The sequence below is a fragment of the Acanthochromis polyacanthus genome, chromosome 1 (assembly GCF_021347895.1).
Source record: "Acanthochromis polyacanthus isolate Apoly-LR-REF ecotype Palm Island chromosome 1, KAUST_Apoly_ChrSc, whole genome shotgun sequence".
Lineage (NCBI taxonomy): Eukaryota > Metazoa > Chordata > Actinopteri > Pomacentridae > Acanthochromis > Acanthochromis polyacanthus.
In genome coordinates this window covers 47164069-47179526 of record NC_067113.1, presented here as the reverse complement: position 1 = coordinate 47179526, position 15458 = coordinate 47164069, and the positions used below count along the sequence as shown (strand labels likewise).

Below are 15458 nucleotides of genomic sequence, written 5' to 3'. Positions count from 1 at the left end.
CTATAAAACATCAGAGAAAAATGACAAACGCCCATCATAGTTTCTAAAATCCCACACTGGCATCCAAGAACCTAAAATATTAAATGTGCTGTATGGAAGGAACTCAGAAGTGTAGAGAACTCATACATTTGACTTTTTCGTTTGAGGAACCTGGTGGACCCACAAACTATCCTAAGAATGCTTCCTTTAGAGTTCACTTTTGCTAAAGTTCATTAGAGCACCATTATTTGTGCCTGAAGGACCCATTTTTGATGGTTCTTTGAGGAACCTTTTTGGGTTCTTTGAAGAACCTTTTGCTGAAAAGCAATTTGTGGTCTTTTATGGCATCACTTCTAAGAACAATTTTTGGTTCCAGGTGACACCTTCAGGTTTCTGAGCATAGGTGAGAGCATCTGAATCTGATCCTGACCAGGAATACCAGTGAATGCATCGTCCTGACAGTGAAGTGTGATGATTTGGGACTGCAGGAATGTAAAAGGTTTTGGGGATAAGACATTAAAGTAATAATAAAAAAACACAAAGCACATGAAACACTGAAGGTTCATTGATAATGCCTTTATTTTACACTGCAAATGAGGACATTGATCAAGCATTTCATCCAGGGTCTCAAAAGAAACAACTTTGATAGTAAAAAATAAAAACTCAGTCTGTCAGTCTTTAATGCGCAGTGACACAAGGGATCCACATGTTTTACGGGTTCACATATCTAACAGGAACCACATGTTGAACTTAAAATCATCGTTACCAATGTGGGGATCATGCATCACTGCATTTATTCTGTGTGGAAAGTAATTTGTTGTGCATTTACGCACAATTTCCAGTTCATGATATAATATTGAACCTTCCACCTGCCCACATATGAACACAAATCCAGTTAAAACAAGGAGATCATACACAACATCTGTCCTTCAAGCTCCTTGATAAAGTATCAAGACAAAACCAATAGAAAAGGGGGTGAAAATCAGCCCAAATTGCACTTCACATAATCAAGGAGGCACCAGCAGCAGGTTTTACTTTTACTCAGTCGAGAAAATTGGTCCTTTAGTCCAAAAGGGATTCAACATGAACACTAACAAATTAAACAGCTCAGGGCGACTGAAATTGATTATATGAGCAAATTATCGCCAATAGTTAACAAACATATAAATAAATAGGAAACATTTAGTGTGAACATCAGGTTTGCTTCAGAAAGCACAATTACAATAGAAAACAAAGTTTGGAAATACAGTAGATGGGGAATATCTCCTAATTATAAGGATAGTTCTCATAAGTGCAGATCTTGGAATAACTCTCTTTGACATGGACTTTGGAAGTCTGCAGCCTCTTGAACATGCAAAATAGCAGCTATATACACTGATGAAAAGGAAAACAACCCTTTGAGCTTCTTCGTCAAACTTCGATAATTCAGTGTCAGGACATCCAAAGGTGCACAGCAAAAACAAAATTAACAGCAAATTGGCTGCACTTAATTTTTCACAATCAAACAAAATATATATAAAAAAATGTACTTTTTAAAGTACAAATGCAATGAGCTTCTGCCACTGTCAACAGATGTAGCTGATAAACTCACTCTATCGTTAAAGCAAAGTCTAAAGGTGCATTAAATCTCAAAGCTCGACTTAAGACCTTCACAAAGTCTTACAAGTTTCTTCCAGTTTTGTTTTTTTCAGGTCTCTGAATTTTCACCTGTGTGACTCTTCATGTGCTGTTTCAGGGTAGTGCTTTGAGTGAAATCTTTGCCACATGCTTGACAGGAGTACGGCTTCTCCCCGGTGTGAGTTCTCATGTGACTTTTCAAATTAGAATTGCTGATGAACCTGTTGCCACAGGTGATGCAAAGGAAAGGCCGCTCACCGGTGTGAGTTCTCTTGTGACAAACCAGAGTAGAAGTATGTCTGAAGCTTTTGCCGCACGTTTCGCATGAATACAGCTTCTCACCGGTGTGGATCGCTGTGTGCTTCTTAAATCCTGACGGGTCTGTAAATCTTTTCCCACACGTGTTACAAACAAACGGTTTCTCACCTGTGTGAATTCTCATGTGGCACAACAACTTATTAATATGTCTGAAACCTTTACCGCACGTTTCACAAGAATGCTGCTTCTCACCTACGTGGGTTGTCAAGTGGATGTTCAGATTGGATTTTTCAACAAATCTACGCCCACAGATGTTACAGATGTGAGGCTTCATCACCTGTGTGATCGCTGTGTGCCGTTTACACGCTGATTGGTCGGTGAACCTTTTCCCACAGGTGTTACAATGGTACGGCTTCTCACCTGTGTGGGTTCTCATATGGCACAACAATTTATCACTTCTTGTAAAAGCTTTCCCACAGGTTTTGCAAGAATACGGCTTCTCACCTGTGTGAATTCTCATGTGGATTTTGAAGGGAGCACAAAAATTGAAAGTTCTGCCACATCTGTTGCAAGAATATGGCTTCTCATCTGTGTCAGTTCCATGGAGTTCCTTCATTTGAGACTTATACTTACGGGGTTTTCCACCAGTGTCATATTTTACAGAGTTTTCACCTGTGTCAGCCTCACATTCACTCTCTGAAAAATGCACAACTGGATGGGTCCAGAGTTCCTCCTGCACTTCTTTAATCTGTGGGGCTTCACATTCCTCCTGATCCAAATTGGAGCAGAGTTCCTCCTGTTCTTCTTCAATCTGCACTGACTTTGGGTCATCCTGGTCCACACTGTTGCAGAGTTCCTCCTGCTCCTCTTTAATACGTGGAGGCTTTTCTTCATCCTGGTCCAGACCGATGCAGAGTTCTTCCTGTTCTACTTTAATCTGTAGAAGCTCTGATTCCTCTAGTTCTTCTTTAATCTGCGAAGGCTCTGGTTCCTCTTGTTCCTCTTTAACCAGTTGATAGTCTGTGAACTTCCTTTCTTGGTTACTACACTGACGGTTATCAGGAATCTCCTCTTCTTTAAGGGCATGTTGTTGAGGGAGGTCTGGAGGGACGCAAGAAAAAGATAAGTAATGTGATGATAGAAAAATACACATCTGAACAAATGCATATTTTACAACTTAAAACATTATCGAGGGTCTACAATGTTAGCAAGTGCTCATATTGGCAAGTTAAATTTCAAATGTGAAAATGTCATACAATTTTTGGGAGTTCCAAGCAAAGGCCACTGTCCCAAAGATCAAGGTAGCTAAAGTTGGGCATCCAGAACCAGGTCCAAAATTCTAAACCTGAAGAAATCACTAGGAAAAATTTATGTATATGGGTTCCAAAACAATAACCACTTATGTTAGTTTCCAAATGTGTACCACAAACACCTGCTGTATCTACCACTGTCCATCTGTGCCAATAGGATTCTTGATCCATTTAGGGTGATGCAACCATCTTCAGCAGACAATGTATACCTGCTGTAGTATGAATAGAATCAAACTGACCCTTAAGCCTTGATTATCACACCTTGTGGATGTTAATGAAGAGCTTTTAACCATGGAAACTTCACATTATCGGCTCAACACTTTGGATTTAAGGCTACAGCTTATTTTTAAATGGCTATTTATTCTGGCTGGAATCATTAACCATCACAAAAATCTCTGGTGGTCTTTCTGAAGTTTCTGAGAAAAATGTGTTCAAAGATTAGGGTTTTCAAGATCTAGATTTCAAGATGGTCTAACATTTTAAGTCCCACTGTAACGGTATATTTGTGTTGTGGGTTAGACCACTCAGCCACTAAAATCTAGACCATAAAATATTACAGAAATTATTAAAAATTCAATTCAAATTTTTGTGGATTCGACCACTCTGATTCTAACCTCCTCAAAAAGTGCTGCATGCACGTGTGCTGTCTTGTGGAAACCATGACTCAGCCTTAAGTTTTGCTCCATAAAACACATTAAATACAAATTTTATTTCAGATATGGTTATTGCAATACAGTATTAGCCACAGATTTAGTCGGTATGATAATTTTTGTCCTTTGCAAGTTTCCTTTAAGTCTGGAGATTCTGATTTATAGACCACAGACTTCATTTCTAACGGTATCTGATGGCACATTTCATCTTCATTAAGAGTCTGCAGCTCCTGCAATTTGGATATTACATTTGTCAATATATTGATTGTTACAATATTTCAATTAATCATCCAGCTCTAGTAACAAAGAGGTCTGAAATGATTCTGAGTAAACAAGTAATTCAATTATGGAGTCACATTCTGCATGTTAATTATAATGGATTTATTAATTCAGCACAACGCATTTTATATTTTCATTTCAAGTATCTGCGTTCTATGCAAACTATGTGTTTGAATGCTCATAATATTTCTATTGAAACAACACCTGAATGTTCAACATAAATCCTTCCCGCTGTGTTTCTCCTCCATCAGTCCACTGCTGTTCTCCACTCAGACCCTCCCAGTGTTCCTCACCGATTCTGTGCAGCTTTTATTTCGGGCTGCCAGCTGACATCCAGCAGTCTGCTCTGACGGTCCACCTCCTCCTGCCGGAACCACAGTCTTCTCAAACACCGGGAAAACGTCTTCAAAAGCCGCAGGGAGCCCCCCGCTGAACCAGTCGGTGGACCGAAGACATCGTTCCTCCTCCAAACTAGAGGAACATTTATCTGCGACACCACAACACAACGTCTGCTGCACCGAGCTAACGCTGCTAACGCTGCTAATACTCCCTGTGTCACACTATTAACGGTCCGGCTAGTATTATTTGCTTAGACCGCTGAGTTTTCTTCCAAAGGCGACCGAAATTTTTTCTTGCTAGAATATGTACACTAGAGAAAAGTAATTTGATGTATTTAATTTGGTATTTTAATGTATTTAAGCGCAAATTTAACAATAATTTAAATAACCACAAAATGCTGGCTGGAGCTCCATGTGATATTTTCCAAACATAACAGATATATTAAATATTCAGAAATATTCAAGTAACTCTAACATGTAAATAAATAAATAAATACATATAAATACATTGAAAACTGAGGCAGTGGAATACACAGTAATTGTCGGTAAGTGCTCATGTTGTCCAGTTGGACAATTAAAAAAAGGTTTCAAACAGTTATTTTCTTCCACTAAATTACATATAAAACAACAATAATAGTACTTTGCCACAAGTTACTATTACTGTCATATTACTCGTACTGCACGAATTAACTTGGTTTATATGTATATATTAGTAAAAAAAAAAAAGGCACAATATTTTCAGAATAAAGCTGTTTTCATGGAAATATTTTGTGCGACCTCCCTTTGCACTTGACATGTCTTGAACTCTTATGTGCAGACAACATTAGATTTACTGCACTTATCTTTTGCTGTTCTTATTGATTGTTTGAGCTATTTTTAGTTATCGTATGATTCCATGTTTGGCCTTAATCCATTTGTTTTTTGGTATCTAGTATGACAGACTTAAGACTTTTACTCATTGAAAGCCTGCTAATATACATAAAAGACAAATCTCAATCACAGGATTCCATTCAAGATGCTGAAAATGAGAAAATCTGAATTTTGCATTAATAATCCACTCTCAAAGGCAAACAACTTGACAATCAAAATGTGATATTCAAGTTATTTTAAAAATGTGAAAGAATGTGGAGAAGTAGCGGGCTAAAAAGGGAGTGGGCGATAAAGAAAACTGTCCATTAAGAGGTTTCTTAGAGTTTCTTCTCTGAGAGACACAAAGAAGTCCATCAAAGAACTTATTCAGCATCTGGTAGCTTCATCTGGACACCAGGTTTATCGTTCTAACAGTCTAGAGACCAAAATGAATTCTGTGGAAGAGCAGCAGCCAAGAAACCAGTTGCTTCTGGAAGGGGGACCAAGGATAAAAAGCAGAAATATGCAAAATCTTAGAGATTGGAGTGAAGATCAAAGAGTTCCATGGAGTGATAATTCAAGTTTTAAATGTTCTGGTCCAGTCATGTGAGAAGAAGAGGTGCAGAGAGAAACGAGATAGAGTGTTTACAAGATGTAAAAATGATCTGTGGAAAAACAAACTGTCCCTGAGACAGTGGAATGCTGTAACTTCAAGAACTGCCAAAATCATGAATATAACAGCAAATATACAAACAATAATGAAAGTTTGATGCATTAACTTTCCTTATGAACGAGAATTTAATAGCCGTAAAGGATTTTGGAAATTGGAAATAGACTGTAGAGTTAAAAAATGTGAAGAAAGCAGTAAAACTGATATTTTTTCGATTAAAGAACTTGCTGTTTCCTCTTCCCTGTAGCAGTTCTTATTTATGGTTTTACATAATCGAGTTGTCGCTGTTGTTTAATGTACAAAAATGTGATCAACTGTCCCTCTTTGGAGTCTTTCATGTGGATCCTGCTGCTGTTTGATGCTGCAGGCAGGAAGGTACTTCAATATGTTTCTTGGTCTCACCTGGAACAAGAGGCGTAACTCTCATTTATGGGCATAGCTGTATGCCATAAAGCCTTACATCACTGTCCACAAAAACTCAAAGTTTGACACAAACATGAAAAGGAGCATAAAGATTGGAACTGGTATGATGTTGCCACAAGAAATGTGTCCGTCCAAGCATCACAAGTGTGGACGGCACAAACATGTCTTTAAACCGTTGCTAAATGATACTTACTCACCCGACCTGCACCGTCTGACTTCTATTTCCCAAACTGAAATCTTAGTCACATGGTCGTCATTTTCAGAGTGATGAAAAGGTCGTGCATGCTGTTGAGGAGTTTCTGGAGGCTCAAGATGTGACCTTTTTCCAAGAAGAAAGAGCAAAGCTTGAATATCGCTGAACCAAATGCGTTAAAGTTATAGTGTTGAAAGTTGAAAATAATGCAAGAATAATCTTTTTCTGTGACATTTAGTAAGGGCTTGCTCAGTGGCATGGTGGTTAGCGGGTTCCTGGCATCTTTCTGCATGGAGTTTGTATGTTCTCCTTGGTTTTCTCCAGGTACTCCGGCTTCCTCCCACTGTCCAAAAATATGCTGAGGTTAATTGATTACTCTAAAATGCCCATAGGTGTGAATGCGAGTGTGATTGTCTGTCTATGTAGTCCTGTGATAGACTGGTGACCTGTCCAGGTGTCCTTTGCCTTCACCAACTGGGATAGACTCCAGCCCCCCACGACCCTAATGAGGATTAAGTGGTGTATAGATAATGGATGGAGGGATTTTCTAGTAAGGCAGAGAACTTTTCAACTACCTCGTAATTAATAAAGTCAGAGAAAAGACTCCTAAACAAATGGAAGCAGCAAACTAAACTTCATCTCGTTTTATTGTTTTGATGTCTGTGTGTAATAAAGTCTTTGTCAACTGAAAGCATGAAAATGATGTCTTTTGCCCTCTCTGTAATGTTTATGGACAGGACACCCAACCCATTGGCTCCTCCCATGCTCATAGTCATTAATGATGCTTTTGCTTGGACTTGGATATCATAGTTTCATACACTGAAATTTTGACATTGGGGTTTTGGTGAATAATCCTTTCAGATCGGATTGAAGTTTGATGTGTCTGTTGTTAACCTATTAATTACACATTGTAGTACACTCATCTGACCACCAGGTGTCCCTGTTAGTTTTATTTGTGTCTTGCAGGTTCTGAATATTACATGGTCACACCTGAACCCTCTTAAACCTCCTTCATTTTACAGCTGTGAATCAGTTTGCTTAAAGAGAATATAGTCTGAAAAAGAAGACCTGGTTAAAGGGTGGAGCTTCTTACAGCTGATTTAAATGGTAAACTCATCTGATCTGAGATTTTTGCACCCCTCTGTTTGTTCCTAAGAGCTCTGTAACGGTAAATTTCTCCTTTGTGAGATCAATAAAGTCTATCTTATCTTATCTTATCTTATCTTATTCCTTGTCTGATGTTGCATTTATGACAACAGGTGTTGCACTGTTTGACTTTTGTTGTCTTTGTAAACAAGTTCCTTTTCTCAGCTGCCAGCTTATGTTGTCAGCCAGCTTTGTCATGCTGTTTGAGCTCTGCTGTGACAATACATTTCAATTTACAGGTAAGAAAACCTCGGTAGCGCTGCATAAATAAGACAGATTTGCCTCTCTGTCTGGTTTCGCATGCGTTTTTTTCATCCTCTCTAATGCAAATGCATCGGCTTGTTGGTGTAGGTTTTGTCTGAACATTCGAGGCTACACATAAAGCAAGGGCTCTAGTCATATTACCCAAAAACTTTGAGAGCATCAGACACTTAATTTCCTGCATTTGGTTGAATTTTTATGCACAAATTCTTCACAACAATTACTTGTTGCTTCCTCCTTGAAATATACAACAATATAGACCAGTACAGATGTACAGTGCAGTGAAATAATCTGGCCTTGAAGAGATTAATGACTACAAATTCCATGTCTGGTTAATGCATTCATGTCCGAATGAATAAATAAAGGTATCTGCTTTATAGGCATCTGTTTTTATTGTGTTTTGTGCTGTTACAGTAAATTTAAAAGCATCCTCATCACAAGAAAGCAAAGGTTGATGTTAGGAGGTAGTGGGGTAAAACGTTGAGGTGACAGGATAAAACAAATGAGCAGCCACACTCACCTTTCACACTGAATTTTATTGCATTACAAATGTGCAGATCTAAAAGTGAAAAAAAAATACTTTCAGCACAAAATATCAGCAGTCAGCAGCTTCAGTCCTCCCACATCAGTGTCAGCCTTCAAACACTGATGTAGGTCCGGCCCCACGTCGCCTCCTCAAATGTTTTATTAACTAAAATTGCCCATAATTTTAAGTCAAATCTCGGTTTTTGTCAGATCAAAAGAGGCGGCGTGGCCTTTATCAGCCTAAATTATTCAGTGCATCTCATGACAGGTGGAGCAGAGGGACGGTGAAAACGTACATACCTGTCATCCATCTTGTTAAATATGAACAAATCGCCCTCTGTTTACGAGCGGCGTAAGACCTTGGGCCAGACTTGTGGGATGCACTGCTTCCTCCGGCTGAATACTAAACAAGGATTTTGGGGTGTGTGAACACGGATTAGCATGGAAACAACTCCGGCAACATCCACTAAAAAACAATCCCTGTGGAGCGATTCGGAGTCATGAAGGGAAGAACATGAGCGCACATTCACATGCACTGTACATACATGTACTAACAAAGGCTATATACAGGCCGTCAACCCCACTGCGCACACACACTCTGGTGTTGCTGGCAGTAATCAGAGTGCAGTGTGTTTTTCTCAGCGGTGTAATTCATCAAAGTGACGGCTGCCAATGAGTCTCAGTCAGCCAGACAGCCACGGCTAATCAATCATCAATCTACCTGCTTTTTGTTGCACAACTCTCTGCAGTCGCTGCTGCCATATATTCATGATACTCATATATCCGTACACTCGGTTCACGTGGTCACATTTTGTGGTTCTTTACCTCGTCTAGGTCAGTGTGCAGAGCGAGGCACTGACACGGTCCGGGTTAGAGGTTCAATTCCTTCATTAGGCCGGCTTCAGTGAGTGAGTAATCAAGCAGATAATGTGTTTACGCTTTGACAGATGGTACAGTCTCTTTAAACAGTGTTCACCCGCCTCTAAGTTTCCCCGTTTCATTGCTTTTCAACCTTGAACCATAGTCAAGTTATTGTAATTTAGACATTTTTTAAGCAAAAAAAAATATCTTCCATGTCAAGGTAAAAATAGATTTTGACAAACTAACGTCAATTATTTTAAAAGTAAAACAAAAAGTATCGAACCCCAGCATTTGGTAGATGCACCTTTAGTTGCAGTTACACCACTGAGTCTGTGTTGGTCTCAGTCAACCTGAACATCTACAATTGTACCTCATTCTTCTTTATAAAACTACTAAAGGTCTGTCAGAGATCATGAGTGAACAGAACTTTTCAAGTTCAAGACACTAATTCTCAATTGGATTGAGGTCTGGACTCTGACTTTTCCCCAGAACATTCACTTTGTTTTCTTCAATCGTTTTCTGTCAAGTTTTGTCTTGTTGCAAAGCAAATCTTCTCCAAGTCTCAGTTCTCTTCAGGCTGCATCAGGTCGTCTTCCAGGATTTCTCTAGACTTTCATGCATTTATTTTACCCTCTACAATGACAAGCCTTCCAGGACCTTCTGCTGACAAACATCCCCACATCATGATGCTGCCACCACCGTGCTTTACATCATGATGCTGCCACCGTCATGCTTCACGGTGGTAATGGTGTGTTTGTGTGTGAGTGTATACAGTGTTTGTTGACCACTAAATATTGGCATCTAGTCTGATGGCCAAAAAGCTCCATTATGATCTCCTCAGACCAAATAACCTTTTTCTAGTTGACTTTAGAGTCTCCACGTGTCTTCTGGTGTACTCTAGTCAAAATATAATACGAACTTTTTCCAGCAGTTCCCTTCTCTTTGTCTTCCATAAAGCTTTGACTGGTGAAGAACAATCTACAGTTGTATGAACAGTCTCTCCTATCTCAGCTGATGGGACTTTTAATTTCTTCAGAGGAGTGAAAGGTGTCATGATGGCCTCCCTCACTAGTTTTTTGTACAATCAACCAGTTTTTGATGACGTCCTGCTCTGCACATATTCATATGATAATAATGATGGATTTAACTGTATTCCAAGAGATATTAAGTGACTGTATCCATTCCCTGATTTCTGGTTTTCAATCATCTTTTCAGAGTTGGTAAAAAATAAACGACTATTTTTACATTTTACTTTTTTTTTTTAACTCTGACAATACTTAGTAATACTTTGACATGAGAGAGTCTTTTCTTTTAAATTCTTGCCATGCAAAACAAATTAAATTGACCATGATTCAATGATGAAAAGCACTAAATGGGGGGAAAAGTTAACAACATTCATGGTGTTGTTAGCATAAAATTGTCTAATCACACAACATATTCTGCCTTTTTGGACAGTACACAAGCAGAAATGTAAAATTATGTAAAATTTAGGCTAGAAAGTGTATTTTAACTCTGGAAAATTACTGTTTTCATTACATTCTAGTTAGTTTCCAGTGATCTTTGGTACCCCATTAGCTGGAATATTACTGTTTTTAAGTTTATTTACAGTGTACAGGTATGAGGACATTCTCATCAACACCTGGTTGAATTAGATCACACAGTATGTATTGAAATATGTGATTAGCAGGCCTGCTTCTTTTGAAAGTTGTCGGCACTGTAAGAAAATAAATTGTGTTGTGGAAAGCATTTAAGGTACGAGGCAATTAATCTTCCCCTGTGTATCGGCCAGAGTTGTTAACAAGTCCCGTATTGATGTAGGTGAGATATTCTATTTGTTCCTTAATGGACTCGAGGACTCGCTCAATTTGTGTCGTCCATAATTGCCAAGAAGATGAACCCAGTTCTGTATGATTCCCTCCAATCAATAGTCACTTTCCAATCCTGTATCCTGTCAGACGGGAACATAAATAGGAGCGTCAGCAAGATCAGTTTGTCGAGGCTTTAACTAACCTTTGCCTCTATAGATCACACCTGATTGTCATTTCAATTTCAGCGCATATGTCTGTTTTAAATATTATTTTTGAACATATTCGAGCAGCTATGGCTGAAAAATCCGACTCATTTGAGGAGCAGATGAAGGTTTTTCCTCCACCAGTCGCTGGTAGCCGGATCATTGCCTCCCACCTCCTTCCTATGAAACACAAAACACTGTTTTTCCGTCTCTTCAAAGGCTTCATTACAGTGGCTATGAGAGAAAAGGTTTTTACACAGGGAGAAATGAAGTGTGGGGAGTGGGTGTGCTGCAGAAAAACAGCTTCATTACACCGGGAAGGACTGAATGGGGTTTTTAAATAACATCCTAAATGCACTGCGCTTCGTTGTACTGTCCTGCTCTCACATGCTGTTCAATTCACATCCCACTGCCTCGTGTTCGACCTGTTCTTTCATTTTGTGACTCCGTATGCGGCGTAGCAGGTTAGATTGATGTGCTGTCGACGAGCACAGGGACAATATTTGGCCTTAAAAGTCACGGAAGCGTCAACCTCATGGAGGTTTTTCTTGTGTTTTTTTATTCCTCATCTGCAGTGAAACCACAAACAAGACGTTAGCACACCTGAAAGACAGTCCGGTGAAGCACAATGTCCACACTAATGCAGATAAACAGGATAAATGATGCATCTCCTTGTTCCCCTCTGCTTTAGTCCCTGAAAAAATGAGCATCGTGTTGACTCATGTTGGACAAACTGAGCCTTCAAAACACAGATGATTATAATTTGTTCCATACGAATGTTTTAAGAAGCGCAAGACGTTTAACATTGAATATCTGCACAGAGCATCCACCTTGTTGTCTCTAAACCGTTTCTGTGGAGCTTTGGCCACCACCATGCTTCAAGGTGGTAATGGCAGAGTGTTTGTTGATCACTAAACATAGCTGTTGACCAAAAGGTAACATTTTGGATCAATGCGAATGTCACTTAATATGATTTTTCCAGCACAAAGAATGTCCCTTTCAACATTATAACATGATGGATATTTACAATCATAGCTGGTTTAATTCCAGTTTCAGTAACAGTTTAATTCTGACGAGTCCTAAATCTTGTTAAAGAGATCCAACACTCTGTAAAATAGCTATTCAAAAAAATGTTTCCTTAATATATATTTATTTATTTATTTATTTAATTTTTGTTTGATGGTGGCAAACGTCTGTTAAAAAATGTGTTTTTGTTGGTGCTAAAATTAATACAGTAAAAAATTATGTACTTTCAGTGTAATTTAAAAATCTATTAATGACAGTTACAGCCTGCTTTTTTTCAGTTGTGTAAACAGTACTTTTTTTCAGTGATTATTGCTATATAGTATCTGCATCATCATCAACAAAAATCTGTAAAACAATAGTTTAAAAAATATTTGCTATTTTTCAGTTTTTAACATACATAACATTTCTTCAAAATAACAGTCAGTATCTGTAAAAAAAAAAAGAAGCATTTTTTTGCTGATATAAAATACAAAAAAAACTTAATTTTACGGTCAAACATCATAAAGGAAAAATTATCACTTTTAAAATTTTAATTTTTGACTTTTACATTATTTACAATTTTTACCATTTAAAAAAAATTCAACATGTAAATTAACACCTCTGTAGAATAACTATTAATAAATATATATACTAAAACATTATTTTATACTGAATATGCATCATTTTTCTTTTGAATAATGGCAAATCAATGAATAAAAACCCCAACATTTTTTTAAATCATGTAATTTTAGTGGATTTCTTTTTAAATTTGCAGTTTTGACCTGTTTCATTAAAGTCAGCATGTAAAACAATACCTTTCTATATGATTTTACCGGATATTATCTGTAATTTAACAAAATACAATAAACTAAAATCTTTAAAATAACAGTTTAAAGCATTATTTACTATTTTTAATCCTTAATTCTTGTTCATTCAACAGTTAACATGTAAATTTAGACTTTTACTCAATATTATCTGTAATTTTACAAACAAGAGCAATTTCTTACAGTGTATAAATGTTTTCTTTGTTGTTGTCAATGACATAAACACTTTACAGCAGTTTTTAGTAGAACCTGCTTCCAATTTTGCGACCTTACTCTTTTGAGAATCCTCACATTGCACATGTTAAAGCATTCATATATATTCATATTTGTGTGCACATAAAAGATCATTTTCATACAAACAACCAAAATGCCTCTTCATATTTACATTTTAAACCCTGGTTTGGAATAATGTGTATTCATGTAGCTGCTGAATTCTCATTGTTTCTCAGAAACGACTCCATTTGAATGCAGCTTCGGCCACATTCTAAACAGTTCATTTGGATTTTTATTGGCTCAGAAAAGCATCTAATGTTTACTGCAGGTTTTAGTAAACCGAGTCTGAGATTGGCAGCTTTGACAGAGCAGAATATTCGGTGTAAATGTGTGAATGGTTGTGTGCGCGTCGCTCTCCACTGTCCTTCAACAGTTCAACAATCTAATTTACATACTCATAAATCATTCACGTCTGACATCTCACACACAAACCTGTGGGCATCGTAATAATGAGCTGTTTGAATACCTCGTTCAGCAGCAGCAGAAATAGTCCACTTTCCCCTGGATGAGGAGGATTATTGGTGCAGTAAGAAGCCGTTCTGTGGACGGTTTACTTTAACTGTCACCACACTCTGCTACTGAACCAGGTTTTTATCATTATAACCGTGACAGGAAATGTTCTCCAACCCTGGAAAATTAAGAAGTGTAATCTGATTTCCTTAAATTTACATCCTAAAAAACAACATGTGGGCTCAACATCATAAAATAAATGCAACAGCCCTTTTGAATTTTAAAAATTTCTAATGATATCATGTCTAATCGACAAACTGTAACGAAGGAGGAACATTCTCTAGCCAAGATTCAACAAAGGCTTTCCAGATGTTCTCGAGACCTCAGATGACAGAAGGCTTTTTTAAATATATACAGAACATGTTTTAAAGTTCTTGTAATATGATATATTGAAGGTGGAATGTTTTGTCTTTTGGTTGATGGAACACATTATGGAACTTTCTTTCATAAGATGTTTCTGCAACGATAAGTGAACATTCTCACCAATGTTCCAAAGATGGAACATTCTCAATGCAACAGTCAGAAAACCTTTTTAAAGATCTCATCAAGGTCTCAGCTGAGAGAATATCCTTCATAAAACAGTCCTATTATCAGGTATATTAATTAAGGTGGAACATTCAGTCTGCGATGTTCAGAGGATGTTTCTGGGATGTTGTTAAAGGAACACATCACAGAACCATGGCAACAAAGGAAAACCATTCTTAAACCAACATTCAGAAAATGTTGATCTAGATGTTAATGACTCTTCAGATGACAGAAGGTTGTATTTTCTTTTGATACAGAATGTGTTTTAAAGTTCCTGTAATGTGATATATTGAAGGTGGAACATTTTGTCTTTTGGTTGAGGGAACACATTATAGAACGTTCTTCTATAAAATATTTCCACAATGATAACAAATAAAGAAAGTTCGCGATGAAACATTTAAAAAGATTATTATCATTTTGTTGATGTCGTTAGGGGAACACATTACAGAGTATTCTATTAAACATTCTCACAATATTTAATGTCCACAAAGGTGGAACATTCTCAATGCAACATTAAAAAAACGTTTTTTTAAAATCTTATGAAGACTTACCGAGGTTCCTGTATGTTAGCTAGTTTGAAATGTTGACTGCAATGTTCTGAGGATGTTTCAGGGATGTTCTTGAGGGAACGCTTCATATTATAGAATCTATAAAACATTCCCATAAGGTTCCACAATGACACAGGATAACTTCAGAAGAACGTTTTCAGTACAACATTCAGTTTTCAGAGCACTTAACAGCATAAGAGTCCCACAAGGTAGAACATATTCTGTTGTCCAACCTTTAGGAAGAACATTCTAGGAACTAAAAAGATTCAAATCAGAGACAGTTGAGCAGAAATTGCTTGAAGAATTTGACGATTTGAGATGCAACAGCCCTGAAAATAACGCAGCCTGTCCTCAGACAAAAAACGACCACATAGGTCGTCTGTACACGCCCGTATTACGACCC

At 37.6% G+C, this 15458-nt stretch overlaps 1 protein-coding gene across 1 annotated transcript; it reads right to left on the bottom strand.

The window, feature by feature from the left end:
* Nucleotides 1-332: 332 nt before the first annotated feature.
* Nucleotides 333-8809, bottom strand: LOC127535006 (zinc finger protein with KRAB and SCAN domains 7-like). Its single transcript, XM_051951666.1, has 4 exons — nt 8799-8809; nt 4425-4564; nt 2111-2955; nt 333-461 (listed from the first exon to the last, which is right to left on the bottom strand). The coding sequence occupies exons 1-4, from the start codon at nt 8807-8809 to the stop codon at nt 333-335; spliced, it is 1125 nt and encodes a 374-aa protein (XP_051807626.1).
* Nucleotides 8810-15458: the final 6649 nt, after the last annotated feature.

What these genes read in the sequence shown, in the direction of transcription:
- LOC127535006 (XM_051951666.1), bottom strand. An exon ending in GTCAGAGCAGACTGCTGGAT is followed by an intron (nt 2,956 to 4,424) that starts GTCAGCTGGCAG and finishes GCGTCCCTCCAG; the next exon opens with ACCTCCCTCAACAACATGCC. An exon ending in ACATCCACTTGACAACCCAC is followed by an intron (nt 462 to 2,110) that starts GTAGGTGAGAAG and finishes ACATTCCTGCAG; the next exon opens with TCCCAAATCATCACACTTCA.